Source organism: Dermacentor variabilis, chromosome 10, assembly GCF_050947875.1.
Source record: "Dermacentor variabilis isolate Ectoservices chromosome 10, ASM5094787v1, whole genome shotgun sequence".
Classification (NCBI taxonomy): domain Eukaryota; kingdom Metazoa; phylum Arthropoda; class Arachnida; order Ixodida; family Ixodidae; genus Dermacentor; species Dermacentor variabilis.
Genome location: NC_134577.1, coordinates 5050038 through 5063795, shown reverse-complemented (window position 1 = coordinate 5063795; position 13758 = coordinate 5050038). Strand labels below are relative to the sequence as shown.

Sequence of the window (13758 nt, the reverse complement as noted above, 5' to 3'; positions counted from 1 at the left end):
ATTAATGCCTGTTTGTATGCATTAAGCACAGAGCTATCCTTTCCAGCACATTTCTTGCTGTAGTATGTCCCATTACAGATGGTGACCTGCTGCTCTAGGCTTTCTGTTAAGTTGTGCTTGGGCATGTGGCTCGTTCGCAAGGCGCCAAGGCAGACACGATGCAAATTGGTTCTGAAGGGAATGTCCGCTGCTTGTTCACACCTCAGAATGGTTCCCTTTTCGACAAGGCGACTGTAGAGATACGCTGTGCAAGTGATTTGAGGCTTGTCGTGCCCTGTAAAGATAACCGACCTTTCACAGACTTCGGACTTGCACATTCCGAGCTTACAGTATACAAATAAATTGTGGCCTGGTACATTGTGAGAACTCCAGTACATGGAAGGCACATGTGAAGAGTGCGAAGGGATAACGCAGAGTTTGCCTTGAACAGCTCCGATTCAAGTGCGTTGCCTTGCAAATCCGGCCTACCAAGTGGAGTGAATTCATTTTCAGCATTATTGTGGCTATTTTGTTCAGTAGAAGGCCTCTTTGGCTCAGCACAATACACCGTGGAGTATGTATGTATGTATGTATTCGGCAGCAGCGTATGTACGGTATTCGGCAGCAGCTCTGGCTTTTCTCACGGGATGCGTACCTCTTTCCTGTGTATAATATGGACGTAATCTCGCAGGATGCAAGAAGGCTCGAAATCATGCTTGCAGTCTGAGCAGCTTTCATCAAGTACATAATCATTGCGATGCAAGTTTCATTTCCAAGCCTTTCTTCTATCTTCATCATTTGGCACAGCGAAGAGGCAAGGCTGCTTGCCTTGGGCCCACTTGTAGTTGGTGTCACACCTCGGCGCAAAGCAATGACATTGCCTGCGACAATTAGGCATTGGCTCTCACTCGCGAACACTGCATGCAACAAAACATAACACGGCCCGGGTGACCGAAATACGTAGTTTCTTCACAGCAAGGTGGATCTCAGCAAGCACGCTGCATTCGACTGCAACACACGGAGAACCTATCCATGCAGCCTGTGCGATTGCAGTGCCGCTGCATACATCCGGGACCTGTCTATCCTCCCGGCTTCAAAGCAGTGCGTGGAGCGCTTCGCTGTCTAAACACACTGCCCCTATTGCAGTACACTATACCGGCGCTCTCGCACGCAGATTTTCTGGCAGCCGTAGCCACTACCATGGGAACGCTGGGCCTACCTACTTTGACGTTCGCTACTGTTAGCAATGTACTGACTCGGGCTTTGTAATCCTTTCCAATGGCTTCGAAGCTCAAAAAGCACAACGCGTTATGCCTGTTTTGAGAGTAAGCTTGGCCTCAATACAGCAGTGTTACGCGGTGAAGCATACGTGAAGTATTGCGGTGAAGCTTAACATGGTGCGGGTGTAGTATTGCAGTGAAGCTTAAGATGGGGTGCGGGAAGGGGCAATTGTCATAAGACTCAGTATGTATTCCACACGTGCACCCACCATCTCCTGCCTGAGTATGAGAACCGATATGCCTGATAAGTGCACTTGCAGGCCTTCAGAGGTTTTTGGGATGTGCCTGTGGCGACTTGATCCCTTAAGGGCAGTAAACGACATGCATTCATTTTCTTAATCTGCCCGAATTTTCAGAGGTTTTCGTGGCCCCTAGGGAGTCCGAAAAATTGGACGTTGATTGTACTACTGAACAAATGTCCATGGGACGAACACGCACCGGAAGGAGGACAAGAACAGAAAGGACTGATGCAATGAATGAACGGGAAAGGAAGTGTGCTGCCGCTTCTTTGAAGGAGCCTGAGCTAAAAAAACAGTGTCCCTCATCCAAAGCATAATAAACTCTTCAAAGCCGGGAAAGGCAACACTGAGATGTGTGCGGTTGTGTGCGGTTGAGGTTGTTGAGAGAGAATCTCACTTGTGACAAAGTTTGGGCCTCGTATCTATGAGCTTGCTATCAGTCAATAGAAACAGCTCATATTCTAAAAAATTTGCTTCTGTATGCATCTCCTTTTTATTCATATTTGAGAATGTTCAACTCGATTTGCAATCGGTTTTACCATTTCTTTCGAAGATATTTTATTCGCTGTCCATTTTACTAACCCCTTGCTTCTTTTTTCTTTATGAATAAGATAAACACTACTACTACTTACTATTCAAACTGGGTTAAGTTGCTATACATGATTAAGTATTTTGTTCAAACATGCTTACTAGGGAGTGACAGCATGGGTCGACATGGTGTCAGCCCATCATGACAAAACAAAGTTCTGTGTCACTCGGGAAATTTTGCAAAGGCACTCGCGGACAACCTGGAAAATTCGGGGAATTTGGAAATGTCAACTTGATAGACACCCCATCTATGCATCCTTCCAATGAGATTTCCATGCCAGTTACGATCTCAAGCGTGGAGACACAAAGGTTGGCATTAGCGCAATAAATGATAATGCAAACCTCTTGTGGTGCGAGCAGCACCCATTTTGGAGGCAGGCTGTAAAACTTTGACACGGTGATGGCTCTTTCAGGGTGAGCTGCTTTGAACATCTGAAACATCTCGGGGATAGAACGTGTCGTAAACCACCTTGAGATGTATTCTCTCTTGCCGTTCGTTATGACTGAATGTCCTTCTTGTTCGGGCTCTTCCAAGAGCAACCAAGTTTGTCCTTGAAGTAGTCGAGCGTGGCTTGTACATTCGATGGGCTTAATCTTGACCTCATGTACAGATCAAACTGACCACATTCCATGCTTTTCGTGCCAATTTCAGGCCTTTCTGAGCATGTATGTGTTGACAGTTGGGATTGCCTCTTGAATGTGTTTTCAACTTCGGTGGCACGACGGTAAAGAGACGGAGGTGCTCTCGAGAGGACCTTGAGGCTACTTATGCTTGCTTCAAGCTATTTAACTAGCCAATACATTCCCGACACTTTGTTACAGACAGTTCAAGTGTACTGATGCTTCCGTATTCAAAAGTTGAATGTATCTTCATCACCACCACACTTTCAATCTCTGCCTGTTTTTTCTTTCCATAAGATTGTCTGCTGCGTTTATGAATGCAAGATGGTGGCTTCAATGGTGAAACATCAGAAGAAATGTGAATGTGCCTGTTCCAGTTGTCATTCACTTCTTCCTAAAGGAATGCCTCGTCAGCTTCATTTCAGGTGTCGTTAGATGAAGGCAGGATTTCCTTGAGGTGCTTAAAGCAGTGCTGGCAGACCTTGTAGGTTTCGCGAATATCCTTATTTTCTAGCAGTAGTTTCCACAGGGAGGCAACATGCGAAATGTTTACGCAATGAAAATTTTTTTCTTGGCAATCTTCTTCTTGTGAATGTGTATATAATCGGCACAGGATACTAGAACCGAGCTATGAGCCACATGCATTATGCATACCTACCAACCCTCCCGACTCGCCCGGGAGACTCCCGATTTTTTTTAGCTTTCCAATTGTACGATCACTGTCTTATATCTCCCTAAAAATGGTCTCTGTACGCGCAATAATGGTTTTTGCGAAACTGGCACTGTGAAATCTAAAGCCACATCGTAATCGTCAGCATCACCAGCAACGGCCGCACTAGCACCATCGGTATCATCGACTAAGCAGCCGACTACGCTGCCTAGTAAGCCGACAAAAGCCAGAGCCAATGTAGCTCTTGCATTACATGCAGGCCTTCCTCGATTGCACATCTTGTTGCTGCTGCCATGGCGCTATCAAAGCCCAAGAAAAGGTATTTGCAGAAGTTTTTACGATCTTATACTTCTGAATTTCCGTCCTTTTAAAATGACATCAAGAAAATGAGAACCTTATGCATTTTGTACAACGTGTGGATGCGATGTCAGCACACGGTGGCAAAGACGACTTGAAACTGCACGTTTCCACGGTGCACCGCTGCGCAGTAAGACAACATATTGAACTTTCTTCGGAACAACTGCGACGACAGTCTCATACGTGTGGAGTGCCTGCTTACGGGATTCCTCATCGAACACAACCTAGCCCTTAGTGTCAGCGACCACGTTGGGCCTCTTCTACGGAAAATGTTTCCGAAATGCGACGAGGCAAAGTGGTATGGATGTCGACGCAACTCTGAAATGCAACTTAGAAGAATGCGGAGGTGGCCAACCTGAGATTTATTTCGCAGGCATCGCTCTCGAGTCTTCATTTTTTTATTCGGAGTTTCCCTCAGCTGCTGCCCCGAGATTCAAATGAATCTGCTGAAGACGTGTTAGATGCTCTCGAAGCTGAGTTTGCCACACTACAGGCGTACAGTCTTCAAGAGCACATTCTGAATGAAGAAAGGTGGGACGTGCATTGTCTATGGTTGGAAAAATGAAAAACACTGATGGAAAACGTTTCACCGAGTTGCTAAGGTGATGCTCGATTTACTCGTGATACCACATAGCAAGGCAGAGTGTGAGAGGATTTCAGCATGGCGCGAAAAGCTAGGACTGAATTCCGCTCGTCAATGTGCAACAAAACCCTCCAACACCTGCTGCTAGTGAAGGGCCGTCAGTCTGGACCATGTTTTGAGCAAAGCTACTCGAACAAATTTTTGAAGTGAGCAAAGCCTGCTACTGCAAGATCCCTGCAAAAGGAGTCATTGAACACTGTCTGAAAGTTTGAACCCCCCCCTGTCCCACCAAAATTTGAAACAGTGTCGCGCATCCCACAATATTCCAACAGAGTCGCACATCCCCACAATATTCCAAACTATACATGTCATTAACTATACCCATAGTGATCAGTTGCAGCAGGAAGGCCATACCAGTTTTGAAGAAGGAATGTATAGTGGGAAAATGAACAGTACGGACACACAGGCATGTGACTAGATAACAACCAGGTGTTCATGTTGTCTGCTTAGGTACAGTTTTAAGGATGCGAACCCTTTCAGTGTCATTTACGTACCGGTACATTTCCAGATTTATGTCACACCTTGTCACTGACGTACCTGTACATAATGCACTCTATCCAGTAAGCAGCTGTGGAGTGTGCCCCTTCATGGCCCTGGTTGAACTGTGCAGAGCGCGTACATCTACAGAAGGGAGGGATGGCTCCTGGACATTGTACGCCACTACGGCAGCGATTCTTCATTCAAATATTCACGCTGTCGCGTAAGGCTACCACTCTTACATCATTCCATTATTTGTTGTACAATTGTAGAAGATACAGTGAAACCTCGTTAAACCGTAGTTGGCTGAGTTCGAAAAAAGTACATACTAAACTGTAGTACTGCGTACCCGAAATAGCTTGAGATCGCCCACTTACCTATCAAAAACGGAACTCAGAGAGAGTGCGATGAAAGTGCAAAAAGACATGTAGTATTTATTCACTTCGCACGACAAAAGTTTTATTTTCGTTTGATGCCGCAGCGGCCTAGCAGTGACGACAGCGGCCTCGAACTTACTGAAGCTGTGAGCCAGCCTTTTAGCCTGCCCCCGTCTTCTCAGCAGACACTCGCTTGGCAGATTCGTGCATGGGTGCGGTAGCGCTGCAGGAGTCGCGGGGCGCTTTTTCATTGCGGGGTGCTGTTCTTGTCGCGGCAATTGCATTCATGAGGCTGACGTAACATGCAGCTTCGGCCACTGTCGGGCCTGAATCACCCGTGCTGTTGCTTTCCGTGTTGTGCTAATCACTGTCGCTAGTCGACACTTCGGCAACAACAGAGGCAACGATGGTGAAAAGTCGAAGCTCTTAGCCGACATGGCATGTCCACGGTCGCAGCAGCGCTGTCGAGCAACTTCTTCACACTCCAAATGCCACACGCCATAGCCAACAGTAGACCTCTGCCGCGTGCAAGCGCCGACTTTGTGTCATGTTCGATAGCACAAACGATGTCTAATTTTTCTTCTATGCTGAGCACCCTGTGTCTTTTTTATCCGAGCTTCGGCATGACGCGAGCCCTTGCTTGCACGATGCTGCAACGCTCTCTGGCACTGCACCCAAATGATGTTGATGTTGATGTGGCTTCACGCGCAAACGCACAGGGTGCTTGGAAGCCGTTGTTCTGATCTCTGAGGTTTGTTGTTCTGCCTGAGTGAGATGACGCACCGTCGTGTTGTCGTCGTGAAAAGTGGAAACACTAAGTGGCAAATGATACGTACGCAATAAGCTGGTACAGTTTATGCAGATACAAAACACATTATGTTCAATGGCTGTCGAGTCGGGGACTTGACTTTACTACTTTTAATACGAAACTGCTGTTTACGCGGGTACCGTTTAATGAGGTTTTACTGTATATATATGTATATTTTTTCTTTGTCTCACATTGTCTTCACTATGGCACACCTCTTTTTCAGCGATGAGGTTGTTCCTAGGTTGCTCCTTTCATTAGTTTGCTTTCTTCAAAATGATGCTGCCTTCTGTTGTATCCCTATCATCTGTTGCTCTCCTGTTTGCTTTGTCTGGTTGAGTACGATTAAAAAACACTCCTTCTTTGAGCATGGCCGCATGATTGCTTTGAGTTGGCTGCTTGCTCAGTGCCTTCAACTGTTGATTGAAGCGGCGGTTATACTAACTCCGAATATGAGCCAGGCTGAACTCGTCAGATGATAGCTTGTCGTCTGAGGAAGAGGCAACTTCGACCGTGTTGGACTCTGACCCTGACCCAGCGGTGTTATCGCGAAAGTATGCGCATCAGAATGAAACTAGGTAGGAGACAGGAAATGGAAGATAAGAATGTGAAGACCGTGCATAGAGTGCATTTGCCATTGTCTGTGTCGTTTTTTTCCCTTCTGCATAACCAAGAATAAACTGTTGTGCTTGTCTGATAACACCCAAGAAAAGAAACCTGGCACTGAAGGGGGTTAATGAGAAAATTATAAAATTACTAGCCTTCCAGCTTTGCCAAGATTGCTTCACTGGTACTCTTCGCTCATTTATAACCACAATCTTAAAAAGGTAGCGAACACGTACGACGCTACAGTTATTTTTTCTGTTTCATGCAAGTTAGCATAAATACCGTATTTACTCACATAATGATCACACTTTCTTTGTCAGAAAAATTGATGCTAAATCAGGGGTGCGATCATTACGCGGGTTAAATTTCCTGCGAGAAGAAAAAAAAATTTTTTCTTTCGTCCCGCGTTTGCTGCGGGACACCAAAACAAAAATGGTGGCCGGCGAAGCAAGCCGAACGCGCCGAACGCGATTGTTTTTTTCTTCTCGTGAGTACATTACGTGCATTGAAACAGTTTTTTCCGTATCAGTAATGAAGAATATTGTTAATATCCACAAGTTTGCGGCAATACCATAGCCATGCCCACTTTGAGGGGACAGAAACAGATGGGCGCGCTTAGATGCCAGTGACATAGAAACACATGGCCGGCATGCTGCGGAAACTGCGGCATCTGTCTTCACTACTATCCTAATATGGCAAATTTCCGCTAAGGGTAGGCGAATATCTTAGCTGCGTTACAAGCGTCGGCGTATGAATAGGGTACACTTTAACGTATCAGTGTAAACGTGGCTACTAACGTTGGTGGCTACTGTCGTTGCCGCTCGAGATTTGTTGCGTGCCCAGGAGTGCAGATGAGAAGAATTGAAAGGCGCCTTTTTTGTTGTTGTTGACCACAACCACTATAAAGCCTACACATAATAAAGGCAAGTTTGGTTGCAGCTTTTTTTTAGTCATGGAAGTGCGGAACGTGATGAAAATAATGAAATGAGGCATTTACTTAAGAATGTTTGGTGCGTGCAGACCGCTTGGTTTGTCTTGGAAAAGTTGTTTGCATAGCATTCGACAGATGATAAGCGTGATCATTATTAGCTAGACTTGGCACATGACATATTGCTGCGGCAAGTTCGGGGTGCGATCATTACATGGGAAATAAAAAAATCGAATTTTGACGACAAACTTCAGGGGTGCGATCATTACGCGAGTGCGATCATTATGCGAGTAAATACGGTATGTGCTTTGCTAGCCAAGCAAAACAAGAATCGTATACAAAAACCGCACACTAGACACACTGATTGCACATTGTGGTATACAAGATATTGCTAAGTTGTAGATGGATGTATATATTGGTCAGACAGGGCGCTACTTCAATGTGAGAGTGCGCTAGCATGGCCGAAAAATTTCTGGTGATTTGGGCTTACATCGTACTTGCATAACACTACCTTTTTGAAGGCATGCAAAAACAAAACACAAGGAAAGCAGTCCACTATTAGGTAAGCTGCATGAGCACCACTAGTAAGTATTACTGATAAACAATTGCAGTTTCCGAATGGCCATATGTGATGTTTATTTGTTGTTTGATCATGTCTGTATATATAGGAGTGTTGATAGTTTTCTTCGTGTTCCTATATGTCCTGTCTATTTGCTCTGCACAAACTCAGTTTTCATCTGAGGGCCCATCCCAAGCCAATGGTATTTGCTATGTGGACTGTGCGCAGAGTTACTTCGGTTCCATCGGATAGTGGATGCCTTCAAGACGGGCCAGAGCAACTCCACCTTTCGGCAAAGGACTGACGAAGCCTCGGCCACCCAATATTTCCAGGTTGGCACCCTTTCTTGACAGTGCAGTGCCGTGCAAGTTGTCATGATGTGCGCGTGCCCAGTGTTGCAAATGTCAAGCAGAGCCACTTGGTTTTACAGTGTGTCTGTAGCTAGGGGACTTTGAGCATAGCACTACCCTCACAACCTTTGGCACTCTCGGCCAGAAGTGTCCCTTATGCCATAAAACCCAATCATCATCATCATCATTGTAGAAAATAGGGAACATATTCCACAGGTGCACTTCCCTACACATCTCATGCGACTTTACCAAGATGGTGGACCTCGGTCTATAAATTGAAATACAGTCAACGACCGATTTTTCGGACCCTCTAGGGAACGTAAAAGCGTCCGAAAATTCAGGCAGTCCGAAAAAATGAATGCATGCAAAAAACGCACATTTCTTCTTTTTTTTTTCGCGGATCTAGAGGTAAAGGGCGAAGTACCAGGCTTCCGAAACCCTGCCAAAGCATCAGTGAAGTGGCTATAAAAAGAGGCGTTCAAAAACTGTATGTAGCTGACTGCCGGTTTATCATGTACATGTGCATCGTCGGGCAGCCGGTGTTATTGCTGCAGTGGCTTGAAGAACTTGTTGATTGTTGTTTGGACGGCGTTCCGGTTGCATGCGATCATATTCGCCTCGATCTGAGCAAGGGTCATGTCAGCACTGTACACCGATGATAGAGTCAACAGTGCTCGCATCAACTCGGCGCTTGTAGGCGGCGCAGGCATTGGCTCCTCATTTTCAACATCTGAGTCTTCTGAATCCCCCACAACCTGACGGACTATTTCCTCGTCAGTCAGTTCTGCGCAGAAGTCGAGCTCGTTCTCAGCGTTAACAAATTGTTCAAAAGTTATTTCTGCAGGTATGGAAACACCAGCAGAGCGGAGCCGAACTCCTTGCTCACGTCAGTCTGCGATCGGCCGCTCACGACTTGCTTAATAACGGCGGCTTTCTTTTCCATCGTTAAAGGGAAGCTGGAAGGTTTTCCAGAAAAAATGAGTGAACATATGTACATAATGGTTTTCAACCCTCCGAATTCGAATATCGTATCAAAATTGAGCAAAAGAAAGCACAAATATATTTTATTTCGACAAAAAGTGCAGCAGCGGACACGTCCAGCTCGCGCGTCTCGTTTCCGCCTGTGATTGGTCGGGCGCCTCATGACGTCAACACTAGTGTTCGTCCGAACCGACCGCTGCCGCTACACATGAAGCGCGGTGCCAGGTAGTTTGGCGCTGTTTTTCTGTGACGGTAATGGAAAATTTAGAGACTGCGTTTTTCTGAGGAGTTCGGCGTTACTCCCTACATGTATGAGCCGATTGCGAAGAGCCGGCCTCTCGAAGAAGCAAAAGGTGCTGGTGCGAGCAGTGCTTTCGACGCGAACGAAAGCGAAGTCTTGGGATCTCCTCGTGTTGGAAATGCTCTTTGGTGAGTATGTTTTTTGCAAAGCGATCTAGTGATCTCGCCGATCTTTCGCCTATCTAGTGAGCTCGTTTCCGGTCAAACAACTGTAGTGTTGTGTTCCTGCATGCCTCCTCGTGGAACGTAAACGGGGATGCGATTGTCGGCATTTGTGCGCTGTCCAAAGCTGTCGGCAATCTACAAAGATGGTTTAAACGCGTGAAAAGCTTCCTGGTTCATGCAGTACGTGTAGTGACCTTCATCCGTGCGCCATCCGCACACTACTCGTAACCGAAGTCGTAAAGGCGGCGAATTCCGTCGGCTACGTGAGACGGTCGGTTTCTCGCTGTGCGCGAGAGAAGGGGAGAGCGTAGCGTCCTGGCTTGCGCCGGCGTTCCAGCACATGCAAACTCTACATTTGCACTGCGTTATGGTAGCTGCATGCAGGCTGTTTTACAACACACGTGCAAATAGAAAATTCACGGCGCTTTGCGACGAAACCTGCGTCAAGGGCGGGAGATAAAAATGCACCTTCTGTTCAGCGTACTAACACGAAGGAGCTCGCAGTAAATCAAAATCCAGGTTCGGGCAAGTTCGTGTATTCATAAGGCCTTCCAACACCAGTTATCATCAGTCAGTCCGCACTCGTGCCGTCTTTGTTTTCGTTGCTCCGATCTTTTCGCGCTGCGTTTAGAAAGCCTGCTAGTGGCAAGTAGTCCTCTCTCATTCTGTGGCCATATACAGCAACTGCGCAGGCCGAATTGCAGGGCTGGCCGTATACTACCACTCTACATACACGCAGATGCACCAACAAAGGAATGCAGGGTCGACCGAAGCAGATTACAATGGCCCGCACGCAGAAACAAGCGCGGTCAGGTACGGTCGCGGAGGCTGCGAAGGAACGGAACACTAGTGTTGACGTCACAACACCGCGGTTTCCAGTCTACGCTCGCATCGTCAGCGTCAGCAGCGGCGCGCGGCATTCGACGGGGGGCGGAGCTACAGCGCAATTTTAACCGACGATTACGTCGCTCCTAATTGAAAAAAAAACCCCCAAATTTTACCTACATGGTTTATAAGGTTCCCGCATCCGTATATGAGCGTCTTATTGAATTCGACAGACTCTTGAGCTTCGCTTTAACCGACGGTACTGCTTTCCGCGCTTCGATGCCATCGGTGAGGACGACGGAGTGGGGGCCATCGAAGGCAGGCGAAATCCTGAAGTTGCGAACAGTGGAGTTCGCTGACGAGCGTCGAAGCACCTAGGCTTAGTGTCGCAGAACACACTTGACACAACAGCACAACCACACACCACGCTAGCCAAAACATGGCCTGTGCAAACAAACGAAATGGCGCCGCTCCGGAAACTGCGCCGGAAGCGGAAGTGCGGTGATAACATAGCCAGTGTGGCCAGACCAAATCGGTGTGTGACGGCTAGATTCGGCTAGTTGTGGTTCAAAGCGGTGATATGCTTCGGCTGCAATTCGATTTCCTTTCCAAGGGTGCTGCGCGAGGAGCCAAAGGACCTTCCGTTGCGTCAAAAAGTCCGGAAAATTGGACGGCGGGGAGTTTGAGCGTCCGAAACTTCAGATGTCCTTATACATTGTTTCTATGGGGCTCGTGGCGGTGCCGCGAAGACGTCCGAAATATCAGGCATATCCGAAAATTTGGGCGTCCGAAAATTCAGTCGTTCACTGTATAATATCTCTACATAGATTGGTGGTAACTTCAATGTCTTCCATCTCTTGGCTACTGCAATGTTGCAAGCAGAAGGTTGGCCACCTTGGTGAAGACGCTTTAACACTTCTCTATCTGCGAGAAAAAAAAAAGGCAGTTCGTCGGTAGTCCAGCAAAAATTTCTTCAAGGCTATTGCAAATGCTTGATATTAGAATGTATGGTATCAATTTGTAGAAAAAGGTATGTGCTTTCTAATGGCATACAGTCGCCGACCGATTTTGCGGACTTCAAGGATTCGGACATGCTCGATTATTCGGTCTGCTTCGCGGCACCGCCATTCTCCCCATAGACCATAATCTATAACTGCCGAAAGTTCGGACACCTTGCAACCCCTCGTCCGATTTTTCGGACACTCCTTAAGCCAACTTGATCAAGAGCACCATGCACCGACTCTGACCGGTGCGTGGTTCGACTTGCTGAACGCCATTTTTGTTTTGAAGGGAGCCTCCTTGCTTCCCCACGAAGTAGCGCTACTGCAAATCGCCGCTCATCATCATCGTTTCTGGCTGGTTCGATAGAGTGGCTCTACAGCAGTTCCAGTTTCAGCTTAGTAAGCCATGTCAAGACAATCCAGCAGCTGATTTGTTTCTTTGCGCACGACGCTGCGAGTGGGCCACGTTTTTCGTTTGTGCGACTGGTGTCGGCATGGTGGTGTTTGCTTTGTGTGCTGTGTCGAGGTTCCGGTGATGCAACGCGGCATACGGAAACATCGCTTCAAATGTCTAATAGTGCTGACAGTGCCCGCGCAGACTGCGCTGGGGAATGCCGGCAAGTGGGTGCTGGGAAGCCTAAGATTTGTCTCCTTCCGATGTGCTCCCTACTGCAGGAAAATGTTCTGCCGAGACCTGCGCAGTGGTTGCATTGCGATTCCGGACACCGTCTCATTTGACAGTTTCACAGGTGCTGATACTGCTGTACTGACATGCGCAGAACTCGACAACGGTGAGATCATTCATCAGGTTTCTGCTGCACTGCTGGACGATGACTCTGAGTCGTTAGATGACACACCATGTGCTACGCTGCCGTCGCATGCGGAGCGTGTACAAGCAGTGACTGTGCTTTCAGCGGCCTTCAGTGACCGTATGACCCTCTCCGAGATTCAGGCTTATCTGATTGCGCGTAAACGGAATAGCGTGCAACGGCGCATTCACGATTTCTTCAAGCCTACTGCCGAGCCCAAATAAGGGTGTGGAAATAAAGGATTTCATTTTTTTTCTTAATCTGCTTTTTCGGACACGGACGGAAACGGAAACTTTCCTGCTGGCAGCGGCTGTACGACTGCGCGCGACTGCCGGATGGCGCCGGCAAGCATCAGCTGAGCGCTGCAGCTGCTTTCACCTATGGTTCTCCGTGTCATAAGTTTCCTCAGCGTCGTTTTGGACCTTTAGTGCAAGTATCACCAGTGTTGAGAGGTCACCAGTGTCGCTTTACGCATTAAGGTGTATACTTTCCTGTTTGAGCGCCTGTGGCTGCGAATCGGCGCATCTTACCTTCCTTGCGTATCCGAGCGGAAGCATCGGCTCGGATTCTCAAATGTCCGCTTCTCGTCGATAAAATGAATTGAGCAGACGCGTGACGACTCCGTAGGGACGAATTCCTTACGATTTACAGCGCTAATCCAGTGATGCTTCAGTACCGCGTCGGCAGGAAACCGATACAACAGGTACATGTTGCAGCTGCAGTCCTCTTGCAGAACATTGTGCGTGCTGCACTGCACTTTTCTTGCTGCATTGCGCTTCTTCTGGTTGTTCGAACAACCGTACACAGCGCAGTGCTGCCCGGACGTTCGCTTAGCCTGTGCGGATAAGCTTAAGGGGGGACGCGGCCCTTGAAAACCGAAAAATCACGATAGTCGATTTTTGAAAAACCATATTTTTGGGTTGTATGTCTTACAAACTACCTGTTCTGTAATTATCAGCACCTGATTCAACCGTAAAGTACAAAGAAAACGCTACTTTTGAGGCCACTGCGGCCCACAAAACACCCGCAAATGCCGAAATGAAGTCAATCTTCGCGCGTGCGCCATTCCCGGCCCATGCGGCCTGCCCGCGCCACCTTGGTGTCGTTTTGACCGTGGATTCTTTGTCTCCATTTTGCCGCCTTGCAAAATGGCATCTTCGGCGCGATTGAGGCGCTATTGGCGTTTTCCCGCGATGTG

The 13758-nt window shown here is 47.5% G+C and overlaps 1 protein-coding gene across 7 annotated transcripts in view; it reads left to right on the top strand.

Moving 5' to 3' along the window:
- The window catches only part of Art4 (arginine methyltransferase 4), a 195190-nt gene that overhangs the window by 15640 nt on the left and 165792 nt on the right, over positions 1–13758 (top strand). For 6 of the 7 annotated variants that reach the window (XM_075671379.1, XM_075671380.1, XM_075671377.1 and 3 more), the window contains exons 3-4: positions 4988–5077; positions 8358–8461. In XM_075671379.1, coding sequence (XP_075527494.1) covers positions 5014–5077; positions 8358–8461 — 168 coding nt within the window. In that variant the 5' untranslated portion in view covers positions 4988–5013. The remainder of the gene's footprint in view (positions 1–4987; positions 5078–8357; positions 8462–13758) is intronic. The other variant, XM_075671376.1, reaches the window with a different exon arrangement.